This window comes from Serinus canaria, chromosome 1, assembly GCF_022539315.1.
Source record: "Serinus canaria isolate serCan28SL12 chromosome 1, serCan2020, whole genome shotgun sequence".
Taxonomy (NCBI): domain Eukaryota; kingdom Metazoa; phylum Chordata; class Aves; order Passeriformes; family Fringillidae; genus Serinus; species Serinus canaria.
In genome coordinates this window covers 114,595,653-114,608,176 of record NC_066313.1, presented here as the reverse complement: position 1 = coordinate 114,608,176, position 12,524 = coordinate 114,595,653, and the positions used below count along the sequence as shown (strand labels likewise).

The 12,524-nt window shown below is 59.0% G+C and overlaps 1 protein-coding gene across 1 annotated transcript; it reads left to right on the top strand.

The window, feature by feature from the left end:
• Positions 1 to 11,705: 11,705 nt before the first annotated feature.
• LOC108963586 (olfactory receptor 52K2-like) lies at positions 11,706 to 12,136 on the top strand. Its single transcript, XM_018924799.2, is given in 2 exon segments — positions 11,706 to 11,844; positions 11,847 to 12,136. Coding segments are annotated over 2 exon segments (429 nt in total).
• Positions 12,137 to 12,524: the final 388 nt, after the last annotated feature.

Sequence of the window (12,524 nt, the reverse complement as noted above, 5' to 3'; positions counted from 1 at the left end):
CTTACTACAACAAAATCCCAGTCCACAGAAGGCAGATGATAAACAGCACCACCTCCTTGCTGAAATGAGATGGTAGCTCAGCCTTCGGGGGCAAGTTTTGGGTGACTGGTTTGATCTTGTGGATTGGAGATTCCTGCTGGTCCCCAAGGTTCCTGACAGCTCCCTGAAGGGTGCTGGCAGCCAGGGAGCTGCTGACTGCAGTTCCCTGCCGAGGGTCTCTGCAGGGCTCTATGGGGTCCAATTCTACTGGTCCAAAAAGTCAGAAATGGGGACAAAATCACCCGAGAGGTTTTTAGCAGGAATGTCTGCTGATCTCCAGCTCAGGGCTCCCAGTTTCCTCTCCACTGTGGTTCCCAAAAAGTTAAAACAGTTCTGGGTCCTAAAGCACTTCCGGGCTGGGACAGAGCAGGGGCAGAGCTGTCCCCAGGTCCCTGCCAGCCCAGGGACACAGGCATAGCCCTGGGACCCTCTCCGTGCTCCAGGGGCAGGACATGAGCTGTGCAGGGCTGGCTGCGGCCCAGGAGCATCAGTGATGGGGTGGTGAGGGCTCAGGACTTCTGTTGGTCAGAGTGACCCTGAGATATGTCAGAGAGTCTCTCTTCCCAGCCCGGCAGTCAAAGAAGGAGTCAGGATTTTCTGTTCTCGTTCTCAGGGTTGTTTATTTTCTGTTATCTGTAACATTCTTTCTCCGACCCACCATGGTCTGTCCAGCAGGTCAGGTTGAGGCACACTGACCACCTTGGGGGGGGTGTTGGCTTTTTATACTAAAAACTACGTGTGTAATATTTACAATTACTTCCCAATACCTATCACCTGTGTCAGACAGTGAGCTGCTACCCTAAACCAACCCAAAAGGGCCACCACCACAGCAGAAGATGGAGGACAAGAAGGAGAAGAAGAAGGACAGGACACACCCAGATTGCTCCATCTTGCCCCCTGAACCCCATTTTAAACCCCAAAATTCTACATTTTCACCCTGTGATAAATTCACTATCATTCTACTTAGACTTTGTGGCTTGCAGATCCTCATGCAAGGTTGGTAATTTTTTCCATGGGTCAAGATGAAAGGCCCAGGGGTCTTGGGCTCTGTGCCAGGGTCTCTGAGCCCCCTGGCAGGGTCTGGAGCCCTCCAGGGCAGCCAGAGGGATTTCCTGGGTTCTGACAGTGAGAGCTCACTGAATTCCCCCAGGGCACCCTGAGGGTCTGCAGGGCTGGGCCGTGCAGGTGAGGAGTGCAGCTGCAGGAAATACCCAGGGACACACCTGGCCAGGTCCCTCTGCCCCTCCCCACGGGCTCGGGGTGAGCACAGCCCCCTCCCCACCCTGTGCCTGGGGCACTCCTGGGTGGGACAAACACGGGCTGGGGCAGGGCTGGGTGACAGAGCAAGGTGGCATCTGGCACTGCTGGTTCAGCCTGGTCAGGATTTAACTTTAGCTCCTGGCATAGCCAGAGTGGCTCTCCTGCAGCGTGTCCAGGGCAGGGAAGGGAGCTGGGGAGGGGCTGGAGAATTCCTGAGGGAGCTGGGGAGGGGCTGGAGAATTCCTGAGGGAGCTGGGCAGGGGCTGAGCCTGGAGCAAAGGAGGCTCAGGGGGCCCTTGTGGCTCTGCACAAGTCCCTGCCAGGAGGGGACAGCCGGGGGGGTCGGGCTCTGCTCCCAGGGCACAGGGACAGGAGCAGAGGGAACGGCCTCAGGCTGGGCCAGGGAAGGCTCACATTGGATATTGGGACAAATCCTTCCCAGACAGGGCTGTGCAGCCCTGGCACAGCTGCCCAGGGAGGTTTGGAGTCCCCATCCCTGCAGGGATTTCACAGCTGTGTGGATGTGACACTTGGGGACACGTGTCAGTGGTGGCCTTGGCAGTGCTGGGAATGGCTGGGCTCTGGTCTCAGGGGCCTTTCCAGCCTCAGTGACTCTGATTCGAGCTTTGCTCCAGCCCAGCAGCTGCAGGCAGGAGATGCTCTCGTCTGAAAGGCTCCAGCAGCAGAAATGCCAGCTCCCAGCCAGGATGGAGGAGCCAGACAGTGGAGGGGCACCCTGATAAAGCAAACCCCATATTTACTATTCCCAATTAAAAGGTGTCCCAGAAGCCAAGGTGTCTGTGCCAGGAGCAGTGCTGGCCATGAACCACTGCCCCTGAGCCTCCCCTGGGTTCATTCAGCTGCTCTTGGGGCCTTTTCCTCTCACCCCCCTGGCACAGGCTGCCCTAAGAGCTCTGGGATCCCCACCCTGGCAGTGCCCAGGCCAGGCTGGGTGGGCTCTGGGCAGCCTGGGGCTGTGGAAGGTGTCCCTGCCATGACAGGGGTGCAATGAAGCAGACTTAGAGGTCCCCCAGCCCAAACCTTGTGTAACTCTGTGATTCCCCAGCTCCTGCAGGTGAGGAATGGTGTGCTGTGCTGCTCGGGGACACGTCACACCCAGCCAGGCAGGATCCCTGTCCTGTGCCCCCCCTTGAGGGCTGGAGAGGGCTCCCCACCCTGGTCTGTGCTGGGTGCACTGCTGGGAGCTGGGTCCTGCTCTCTGCAGGGAGGGAGGGCAGCCCAAACCCCCAGCCCCCAGCCCTGCTCTGCCCCAGACCCTTGCTGTCCCCTGCTCCTGCCCACCCTCTTCTCTTTCACTGTTTGCCTGGTGCAGATGCCAAACAAACCTTCCTCAGGTATCTCTGGCTCAGCCCAACGAGGGGAAAAAAGAAAAAGAAAAAATAAAAATGTTTTTGACTTAAGTCAGGAAAACCATAAATTCATGGGCTTAAATTGAACAGAGAAATGGGATTATCAGAGAAATCTGAAACAGCTTCATTTGCCTTTAGATTCAAATGAAATAATGGCAAAGTGAATCTGAGACTTGATCAATAAAGTGTAAAAGGGCAGGAATGTAATTAACAGCAATCAGGGCTCGTTTGGGCATTCAGCTTCTGTGGAGACATGGGATTTCATTTTCTGCTGCCTCCACACGGGTGATAAAGTTACCCCAGCCTGAAAAAGTGACCCCGAGCCTTGGAGCAGCCCGAGTGCCTTTACAGTGACAGCATTGTGACACAGGGCTGATCCTGGCACTCAAGCCAAGGAATAAATGACAAGTGAACAGCTGCAGGTGGGCATTGGCCAGCTGCAGGTCCTCTCTCCAGCCCAGGTCCAGGCTCTGGCCAGCTGCAGGTCCTCTCTCCAGCCCAGGTCCAGGCTCTGGCCAGCTGCAGGTCCCCTCTCCAGCCCAGGTCCAGGGCTTTGGCCAGCTGCAGGTCCCCTCTCCAGCCCAGATCCAGGGCTTTGGCCAGCTGCAGGTCCTCCCTCCAGCCCAGGTCCAGGTCCTCTCTCCAGCCCAGATCCAGGCTCTGGCCAGCTGCAGGTCCTCTCTCCAGCCCAGGTCCAGGTCCTCTCTCCAGCCCAGGTCCAGGTCCTCTCTCCAGCCCAGATCCAGGCTCTGGCCAGCTGCAGGTCCCCTCTCCAGCCCAGGTTCCATTCCGTGCTCCTGGAGAGGGCCTGGCCAGGGGCTGGCTCTGATGTGTGTGACCGGGAGCAGCTGGATAAACACCAGTCTCAGGTCCTTGCTAATGAGGTTTCTGGCTGATGCAGAGGCACGAATTCACTAATTCACGAATTCACAAATTCACTAATTCACTAATTTACCAATTTACCAATTTACTAATTCACTAATTTACCAATTTTCTAATTCACTAATTCACGAATTCACTAATTTACTAATTCACTAATTCACTAATTCACTGATTTACTAATTCACTAATTTACTGATTTACAAATTCACTGATTTAATCGAGGGGAGAGCACCCCCCAGGAGGGGCCCGGGCAGCTCAGGGAAGGAGCACCTGGGTGGGGGCACCTGGGTGTGCTTGGCACCAGGAGGGGCACAGGTCACAGGTCTGTCTGTCCATCCCTGAGCCAGGGAGGGTGTCAGTGTGTCTGTCCCTGGTCATGGAGGGTGTCAGTGTGTCTGTCCCTGCAGTCAGGGAGGGTGTCAGTGTGTCTGTCCCTGCAGTCATGGAGGGTGTCAGTGTGTCTGTCCTGCAGCCAGGGAGGGTGTCAGTGTGTCTGTCCCTGCAGCCAGGGAGGGTGTCAGTGTGTCTGTCCCTGCAGGCAGGGAGGGTGTCAGTGTGTCTGTCCCTGCAGCCAGGGAGGGTGTCAGTCTGTCTGTCCCTGGTCATGGAGGGTGTCAGTGTGTCTGTCCCTGCAGCCAGGGAGGGTGTCAGTGTGTCTGTCCCTGAGTCATGGAGGGTGTCAGTGTGTCTGTCCCTGGTCATGGAGGGTGTCAGTGTGTCTGTCCCTGAGCCAGGGAGGGTGTCAGTGTGTCTGTCCCTGGTCATGGAAGGTGTCAGTGTGTCTGTCCCTGCAGGCAGGGAGGGTGTCAGTCTGTCTGTCCCTGCAGCCAGGGAGGGTGTCAGTGTGTCTGTCCCTGCAGCCAGGGAGGGTGTCAGTGTGTCTGTCCCTGCAGCCAGGGAGGGTGTCAGTGTGTCTGTCCCTGAGCCAGGGAGGGTGTCAGTGTGTCTGTCCCTGAGCAGGGAGGGTGTCAGTGTGTCTGTCCTGAGCCAGGAGGGTGTCAGTGTGTCTGTCCCTGGTCATGGAGGGTGTCAGTGTGTCTGTCCCTGAGCCAGGGAGGGTGTCAGTGTGTCTGTCCCTGAGCCAGGGAGGGTGTCAGTGTGTCTGTCCCTGAGCCAGGGAGGGTGTCAGTGTGTCTGTCCCTGAGTCATGGAGGGTGTCAGTCCATCTGTCCCTGGTCATGGAGGGTGTCAGTCTGTCTGTCCCTGGTCATGGAGGGTGTCAGTGTGTCTGTCCCACAGCCAGGGAGGGTGTCAGTCTGTCTGTCCCCGCAGCCAGGGAGGGTGTCAGTGTGTCTGTCTCTGAGCCAGGGAGGGTGTCAGTGTGTCTGTCCCTGCAGCCAGGGAGGGTGTCAGTGTGTCTGTCCCTGAGCCAGGGAGGGTGTCAGTGTGTCTGTCCCTGCAGCCAGGGAGGGTGTCAGTCTGTCTGTCCCTGAGCCAGGGAGGGTGTCAGTGTGTCTGTCCTGAGCCAGGGAGGGTGTCAGTGTGTCTGTCCCTGAGCCAGGGAGGCTCTCGGTGGCAGCACAGGGCCCGTGTCCCTCTCCTGGCTCCCCACACTCCCCAGCCCCCAGGGTGGGACCGGCAGGGCTGGGGCTGTGCTGGCCTCAGGAGAGCTCCTGCTGCTGCCCAGCGAGGGCCAGCGCTGCCCCGTGCCCGCGGGACACCTGCCCTGCCCAGCCGGGCTGTGCCAGCCCCTGGCCGGTGTCACCGGGGGCAGGGCTGGGAGATTTCCTTGGGAAAATGGGACTTTGTTCCCAGAGCTGCGGGAAATCAAGGCAGGCTCCTTGAGGGCATGGGAGGCCACCAGGTGACCTGAGGTGAGCCGTGGGTGCTGCCTTGGCCCCGGGCTGGGACGGGAGGTGGGATGGCAGCTTTCTCCTCTCTCAGCATTGAGGGGGTTAAACACCCTTCTGCCCCCAGCCCTTCCCTGAGTCTGGTGGGGCAGGGACAGCACAGCCCTGCTTTGGCTCAGGGACATCCCCGGGTTGTCACCAGCACCTGGAGAGTTCTCTGGCATCAGAGCAAGGCAGGAGCTGACACACCTGCTGGAGTCCCAGCTCTCCCTGGACAGTGTCAGTTACCAGCTGCAACAAAGTGTGAATTTTCTGTTTCTTCAGTCGATGCTGACATTTTGAAATGGTGTGGGGATGGAGGGAGGCAAATCGAGCTGGGGAGAAGAGGAAAAGAGGCTCTTATTAGGCATTTACTGTTATTAGAAATTTATCCAGTATTAGATGTTTATCTACTATTAGATATTTATCTGTTGTTAGATGTTTATTAGATGTTTATATTGATAATTGTTTATTATTATCAGATACTTATCTGTCATTAAATACCTACTATTAGTAAATATTTAGAATAGAGACTTGACAAGGTAAAGGCCTTGTTGAGCCTCTAAGGGGGGGAAATGATGCCTCAGGTTTGGCTTTTCTATTTTTCACATTCTGTGCTGCTCTAGTGTGTGTGTCTGGGTTCATATTATGGGATGGAGAGCTCTGTGCCCAGAGCAGGGAGACAAAACAATTCCTGCTCCAGCTGGGCACCAAGGACAAATGATCCCAATCCCAGCCCAGGAGCACAAACCCCGTGGGCTGGAGAGAGAAAAACAAGCAGGGTGGGAGTGCCTGGGCTAAAGCTGGGCTGGGACAATGAACTGCAAGGTGGGAATGGAGCAGAGCTGATCCCAGGGAGAGACCCCGTGCCCGGCCGGGCATTTTGGGGCCATTTTGGGTCATCTTGGGTGCAGCCCTGGCTGGGCTCTGGTGCTGCCCAGGGTGGGTCCATGCAGGAGATCCTTGGAATCAATCCCTGCTTTATTCTGGGACTCTGCCCAGCCTCTGCTCTGGGTCAGCCCTCACAGGGCATCACCTGCTCCTCTCTGTGCCCAGGTCAGCTGAGGGGTGCCGTGCACACAGGGCACCCCTCTCCACGGGCCCCTGGCACCTCAGGGCACACTCCCCACCCACACCCCTGGGGAGCTGAGATATGGGCCAGGAGATTTCTGATGGAAGGAAAACTTCTGCAATTGAGAAAATTGATGTCAGCTTCAAATATCCTGAAAGCTGTGAGTGGAGCCTGGACAATGGAGTGGTTTGGCTCTGCACCTGGGTGTTCTGGTCCCTCTGGGGACACTGCCTGTGGACTTGGCAGATGAAATTGAGCAGTGACCTGGGCACCGTGGAGACTTCTTTCCATGCATCACACAAACAAGAAATGAGCCATGGGTTGCTGGGACACATTTGCCTCCTTTTGGTTTCCTTTTGAAGCAAACACGCTTTTTCTCAGCTGGGTAAATGTTTGTTCTGCTGCTGGTGCTGGAAGGTGTCTGCTCTGGGCACAGGGATTGAACAAGGATGCTGCCCAAATGTGCCATTGCTGGGAGCCCGGGAGAGGACAGGCTGGGCCAGGTGTGGGCACACAGGGCTGGCAGCAGGGCCCCAGCAGGACCCAGAGGCTGGCTGGGCTGTGAAGTGCCAGGGTGTTTTACATCCCCAGAGCAGGCTTGGCAGGATGGGGGGTTTAGGAACCAGGGAAGGAGGGGCTGGAGCAGAAAGGGAGGGTCCTGGGGCTTTCCAGGGGACTTGGCCAGGGCAGATTGCCAGTGGCTGGGTGAGGTGGTTGTCCCAAATGGAAATGGCCCAGGAGTCCCCTGAGCCCCCATTTCCCATCCATGGTTCTGCTCTCCCCTGGGAGCCAACCTTTGCCATCTGTCCTGGGCTGCAGTGCCCACCCACGTCCCCGGGCACAGGCAGCAGCCCTGGACACCTCCAGGGACACGTTTCTGGCCTGGCCAGGACAGCAGATATCCTCTGCCCAACACTCCCCTGGAGAACACTCACTGCTGGCTGGTCCTGGGCCCCCTGGGTGCTACACAGACAGGCACGCCTGAAATTTGGGTTTACTTGGATTAGCAGTCCTAGTGGAGAGTGATTTTCTACAGGAGCAGAGAGTGGTGGGACACAGGGAATGGTTTACCCCAAGGGAGGTCAGAGGTTGTCACCTGTGAGGGTGGGCAGGCCCTGGCCCAGGGTGCCCAGAGCAGCTGGGGCTGCCCCTGGATCCCTGGCAGTGCCCAAGGCCAGGCTGGACACTGGGGCTGGAGCAGCCTGGCACAGTGGGAGGTGGCAGGAGGTTGGAAATAATGAATTTAAGGTCCCTCCCAGCCCACCCCAGTCCATGGTTTTGTGATTCTGTGATTCCATGGTTCCTGCAGTGCCTGCAGTCCCCAGCAGGACTTGGCAGGGTGGCACTCCTGCCTAGGGGGCCCAGGGGTGTTGAATGCTGAGTGCCAGCACTGCCCCTGTGCAGTTATTGGCTTTATTCCGGTCCAAACCTGCCCGTGTTCCTCCCCTGGGGGTGGCACCCACCCTGCGGCGGCTGGGGCGCTGGAATGGCCCAGCCTGCAGGAAATCCTGCCTGCAGAGGGTCCCACAGCGGGCACGGGGGATCCCTGGGGGCTGCAGGGAGGGGGGGGCACCCCTGACCGGGCACGGGGTCCGGCAGGGGCAGGGTGGCATCACAGAGCGGGCTGGGTCGGGAGGCGCCCTGGAGGCTGGGGTGTGTCACCGCCGGGCACGGGCACGGGCACGCTGCCACCCAGCTCCGGCAGCCCCGGCCGGGACCCCGAGTCCCGAGCTCGCCTCCCATCCCCCGCAGCAGCCGGGCCCTCAGACCTCCTCCCGCATTCCCACGGGGAAACTCTTCCAAGTTCCCTTCACCCAATTAATCACCAAGAGCGATCTGCATAACAATAATTATGCAAATCAGGGGTTGCTATTTACAGCGAGCGCCGCAGTTGGCGGAGCGCATCCCGGGTCGGAGCGGTGCGCTCCTCCCGCCGGCCCGCTCTCCCGAGGCCCGGCTGTGTTTGCCATCGCCCGGGGTCCGTCCGCGGTGCCGGGGGGTCCCGGGGACAGGGGGGCCCTCGGTGGGCTGGGGGAACGCGGAGCCGTCAGAGCCCGCGGGGCCGGTGGGGCCGGGGAAGAACCGGGAGGCACCGGGGAGGCACCGGGGAGGCACCGGGCAGGCACCGGGGAGGCACCGGGCAGGCACCGGGGAGGCACCGGGCAGGCTCCGGGGAAGCTCCGGGGAAGCTCCGGGGAAGCTCCGGGGAGGCTCCGGGAGGCTCCGGCGAGGCACTGGGAGGCACTGGGAGGCACCGGGGATTCCCGAGCGGGACGGGAGCGTCCCCAGCCGCTGGCACCCGCGGAGGGACCGCTGCTCCCTTCCTCCCCGGCCGGGGAGCCGCGGAGCAGATCGTGCTGGGGATTTGGGGCCGCAGGGATCTCTGCGGCGCCGAGGGGCTGGCGCTGAGCTCCCAAATTCCCGGGGAAGGTAAACAGGGCAAGAGCCCTCCCTGCCGAGCGCTGAGAGCCGCCGTGCCGTGCCGGAGACACGGACAGAGCGTCCCCGCAGCCGGGGTGGCCGGGCTGAGGTGGCCGGGCTGGGGTGGCCGGACAGCGGCAGCAGGCACAGGGTGATGCCCGCCGGGTGATGCTCGGGGCCGGTGCCGGCTGGGCTGGGCTGGACCCCTCGCCCCAGCACCGCCCGCTCGCCCCCGCCCGCAGCCGCGGCCGCGACCCCCGGGCAAGAGAAACGCGGCTGCGGCTTCGTTCCGTCCTGAGGGGAGCCGGGATCCGCGGGAACACCCCGGGATCCGCGGGAACACCCCGGGATCCGCGGGAGCCCCACGTCCGGACCCCCTGCCCAGGGCCTGGCTCGGGGGGCTCCAGCCCCTCTCGGTCCCTCCTGCAGCGACCCCAGAGCGCTCAGAGCTCCCCGGGGCAGATGGAGTTTGTGATTTAGGGAACTGCTCGGAGTTCAAAGTAAAAGGGAAAGGTTCTAGGGAAGAGGAATGCAGGGAGCCGCTTGGGCAGAGCTCTGCATCCTCAGAACTGCGTTGGAAAGTGTAATTATAGAGCTTTATATGAGGATGGGTCATGGGAGAGGACTGGGACATGGTGGAGACAGGGCTCTGATCGGTTTGGAACAAGGGGTCTAAAGCTGAGGGACTCCTTGGGTGCAGAGTTCCTGGGAGCGCTCAGATTCCCACTGGATCCCTGTTTGTTTGCAGTTTAATATTTGCATTTTGCCACAGAGGCTGAGCTGTTGGCATGGCAGCACAGCTGCCAGCTCCCAGCAGTAGTAAGATCTTTTCTTTCAACACCTCACATCTGTTTTTGTTTGATGCAGTACTTATACTGAACTGCTTCTAAAAGATTACAAAATTTGTTGTTATTATTAGAGAATAGTAGTTTTTGTCATAAAATAGTTCTTCTTCTTCTTCTTGACTCAGGTATGATTTTTATTCATTTTATTTTTAAATATGCCCCTCTTCATGTTGTGTTTCTCTGGACACTTTCTTGGTTCAGGGTATTTTAGACATGAAATTGAGTGTGAGCAGGAATCCAGTCTGTTGTTGAAGACACAGGTGGTTTTTCATACACAGAGCCAACATTTTGGTGTGCAACAACATCACAGGTTTTCAGCACTTACCCCACTTCCTCCTGCCTTATGGATAATTCCTTCTGGTTTGAGTTTTGAGATTTAAGACTGAGTGTTGATGCAGAAGTTGCTGAAAAGAGTCACATCCCATCTTAATTTGTGTGACTGGGTCTGATTGAGCCCCTGGGGCTCTTCAGGGCTCTCCGGGGCAGCAGCACTGCACTTCCTTTGGCTGGAGGGAGGATTCCATCTCCCACAGGTTTTCTTCCTCTGACACAAAGGTCTTTCCAGCTGCCTGGTTAAATTTTAGTTCTGCTAGATTTCCTCTGAAAAATGCTGCAGAGCAAATTGAACTGGGTATCAGAGCTAAAACGGGAGAAAAAGAGAAGTTTGGAGATAAGGACATGGGCAGCCAGCTCCAAACCCAGAGTTAATTTTGTTCTCTATCCTAGCTGAGCCCAGGGGCCCTAGAATTCCCCTCTCTCAGTGCCTGAGAACATCCTGCTCACCCCTGCAAACACGTGGCCATTCTTCCCTCCTTGCCTGACCTCTTCCTTCTGCTCTGGACTCGGGGAGCACAGAAATATCCCAGTATTCCCGCAGCAAGAGCTGGTTCTGTCTCCAGCCACTCGGCTTGAAGTGGAAGCACTTGGAAGAAAAATGTGTGACTGCTGTGTTAGAATCAAGTGAGGAGGAGACAGGACGGTGGTTCTCACACAGCAGGGTGTCAGGACAGCCTGCAGCACCGTGCACACCACGGGGTTTGAACCCGGCTTTGTCCCCCTGGTTTGGGGCTCCAGCCCAGGTTTGTACCCCTGGTTTGGGGCTCCAGCCCGGGTTTGTACCCCTTGTTTGGGGCTCCAGCCCGGGTTTGTACCCCTGGTTTGGGGCTCCAGCCCGGTTTGTACCCCTGGTTTGGGGCTCCAGCCCGGGTTTGTACCCCTTGTTTGGGGCTCCATCCCGGGTTTGTCCCCCTGGTTTGGGGCTCCATCCCGGGTTTGTTCCCCTGGTTTGGGGCTCCATCCCAGGTTTGTACCCCTGGTTTGGGGCTCCATCCCGGGTTTGTTACCCCTGGTTTGGGGCTCCATCCTGGGTTTGTACCCCTGGTTTGGGGCTCCATCCTGGGTTTGTACCCCTGGTTTGGGGCTCCATCCCAGGTTTGTACCCCGTGGCCATCCGGTTGTCCCCTGGTTGGGGCTCCAGCCCGGGTTTGTACCCCTGGTTTGGGGCTCCATCCCGGGTTTGTACCCCTGGTTTGGGGCTCCATCCGGTTTGTCCCCTGGTTTGGGCTCCACCGGGTTTGTACCCCTGGTTTGGGGCTCCATCCTGGGTTTGTACCCCTGGTTTGGGGCTCCATCCCGGGTTTGTACCCCTGGTTTGGGGCTCCAGCCCGGCTTTGTACCCCTGGCTGGGGCTCCATCCTGGGTTTGTACCCCTGGTTTGGGGCTCCATCCCAGGTTTGTACCCCTGGTTTGGGGCTCCATCCCGGGTTTGTACCCCTGGTTTGGGGCTCCATCCCGGGTTTGTACCCCTGGTTTGGGGCTCCAGCCCGGGTTTGTCCCCCTGGTTTGGGGCTCCATCCCGGGTTTGTACCCCTATTTGCAGGGCCTACCTGCAGAGCAGAGCGGGTGAACGAGGCACTTAGTGCTGCTGTAGGAGCTCAAGCACCCCGAATTAACCTGCAGAATCTTCTGCCTTTGCCTCCAGGTGAACATGCCCGTGTCCAAGCTGAGCAGCCCAGACACGTCCATCCTGGTGGGGATCCCGGGCATGGAGCAGCTGCACATCTGGACCTCCATGCCCTCCTGCTGCCCGTACGAGGCAGCCCTGCTGGGCCACGGGGCCCTGCTGCTGCCATCTGGGCAGAGCGCAGCCTGCACCAGCCCCGGTGCCAGCTCCTGCCCACGCTGGCCCTGGCCGGCCCCACGCTCTCCCCCACGGCCGGGCCCAAGACGCTGGCTCAGTTCTGGTTCCGAGCCAGGGAGATTTCCTTCGGCGCCTGCCTGACCCAGATGTTCTTCCTGCACTTCCCCAGCCTGGCGGAGTCCCAGATCCTGCTGGCCAAGGCCTTCGACCGCTTGGTGGCCATCTGCTTCCCGCTGTGCCACGGGGGCGTGGGCCGTGGCCAAGGCAGGGCTGGCTAACCCGCGGAGGAGCTTAGAAATCCTCTCCCCCTTCGTGTTCCTGCTGCTGGTGCTGCAAGGCCCCGCACACCACACCTGCGGCTCGCACCTGTGTGCTGCTGCTCCTGTACACACACCTGTGCGCTGCTGCTCCTGTATGCACACCTGTGCTCACTGCTGCTCCTGTACACACACCTGTGCGCTGCTGCTCCTGTACACACACCTGTGTACTGCTGCTCCTGTACACACACCTGTGTGCTCACTGCTGCTCCTGTACACACACCTGTGTGCACTGCTGCTCCTGTACACACACCTGTGTGCTGCTGCTCCTGTACACACACCTGTGTGCGCTGCTGCTCTTGTATACACACCTGTGCGCTGCTGCTCCTGTACACACACCTGTGCGCTG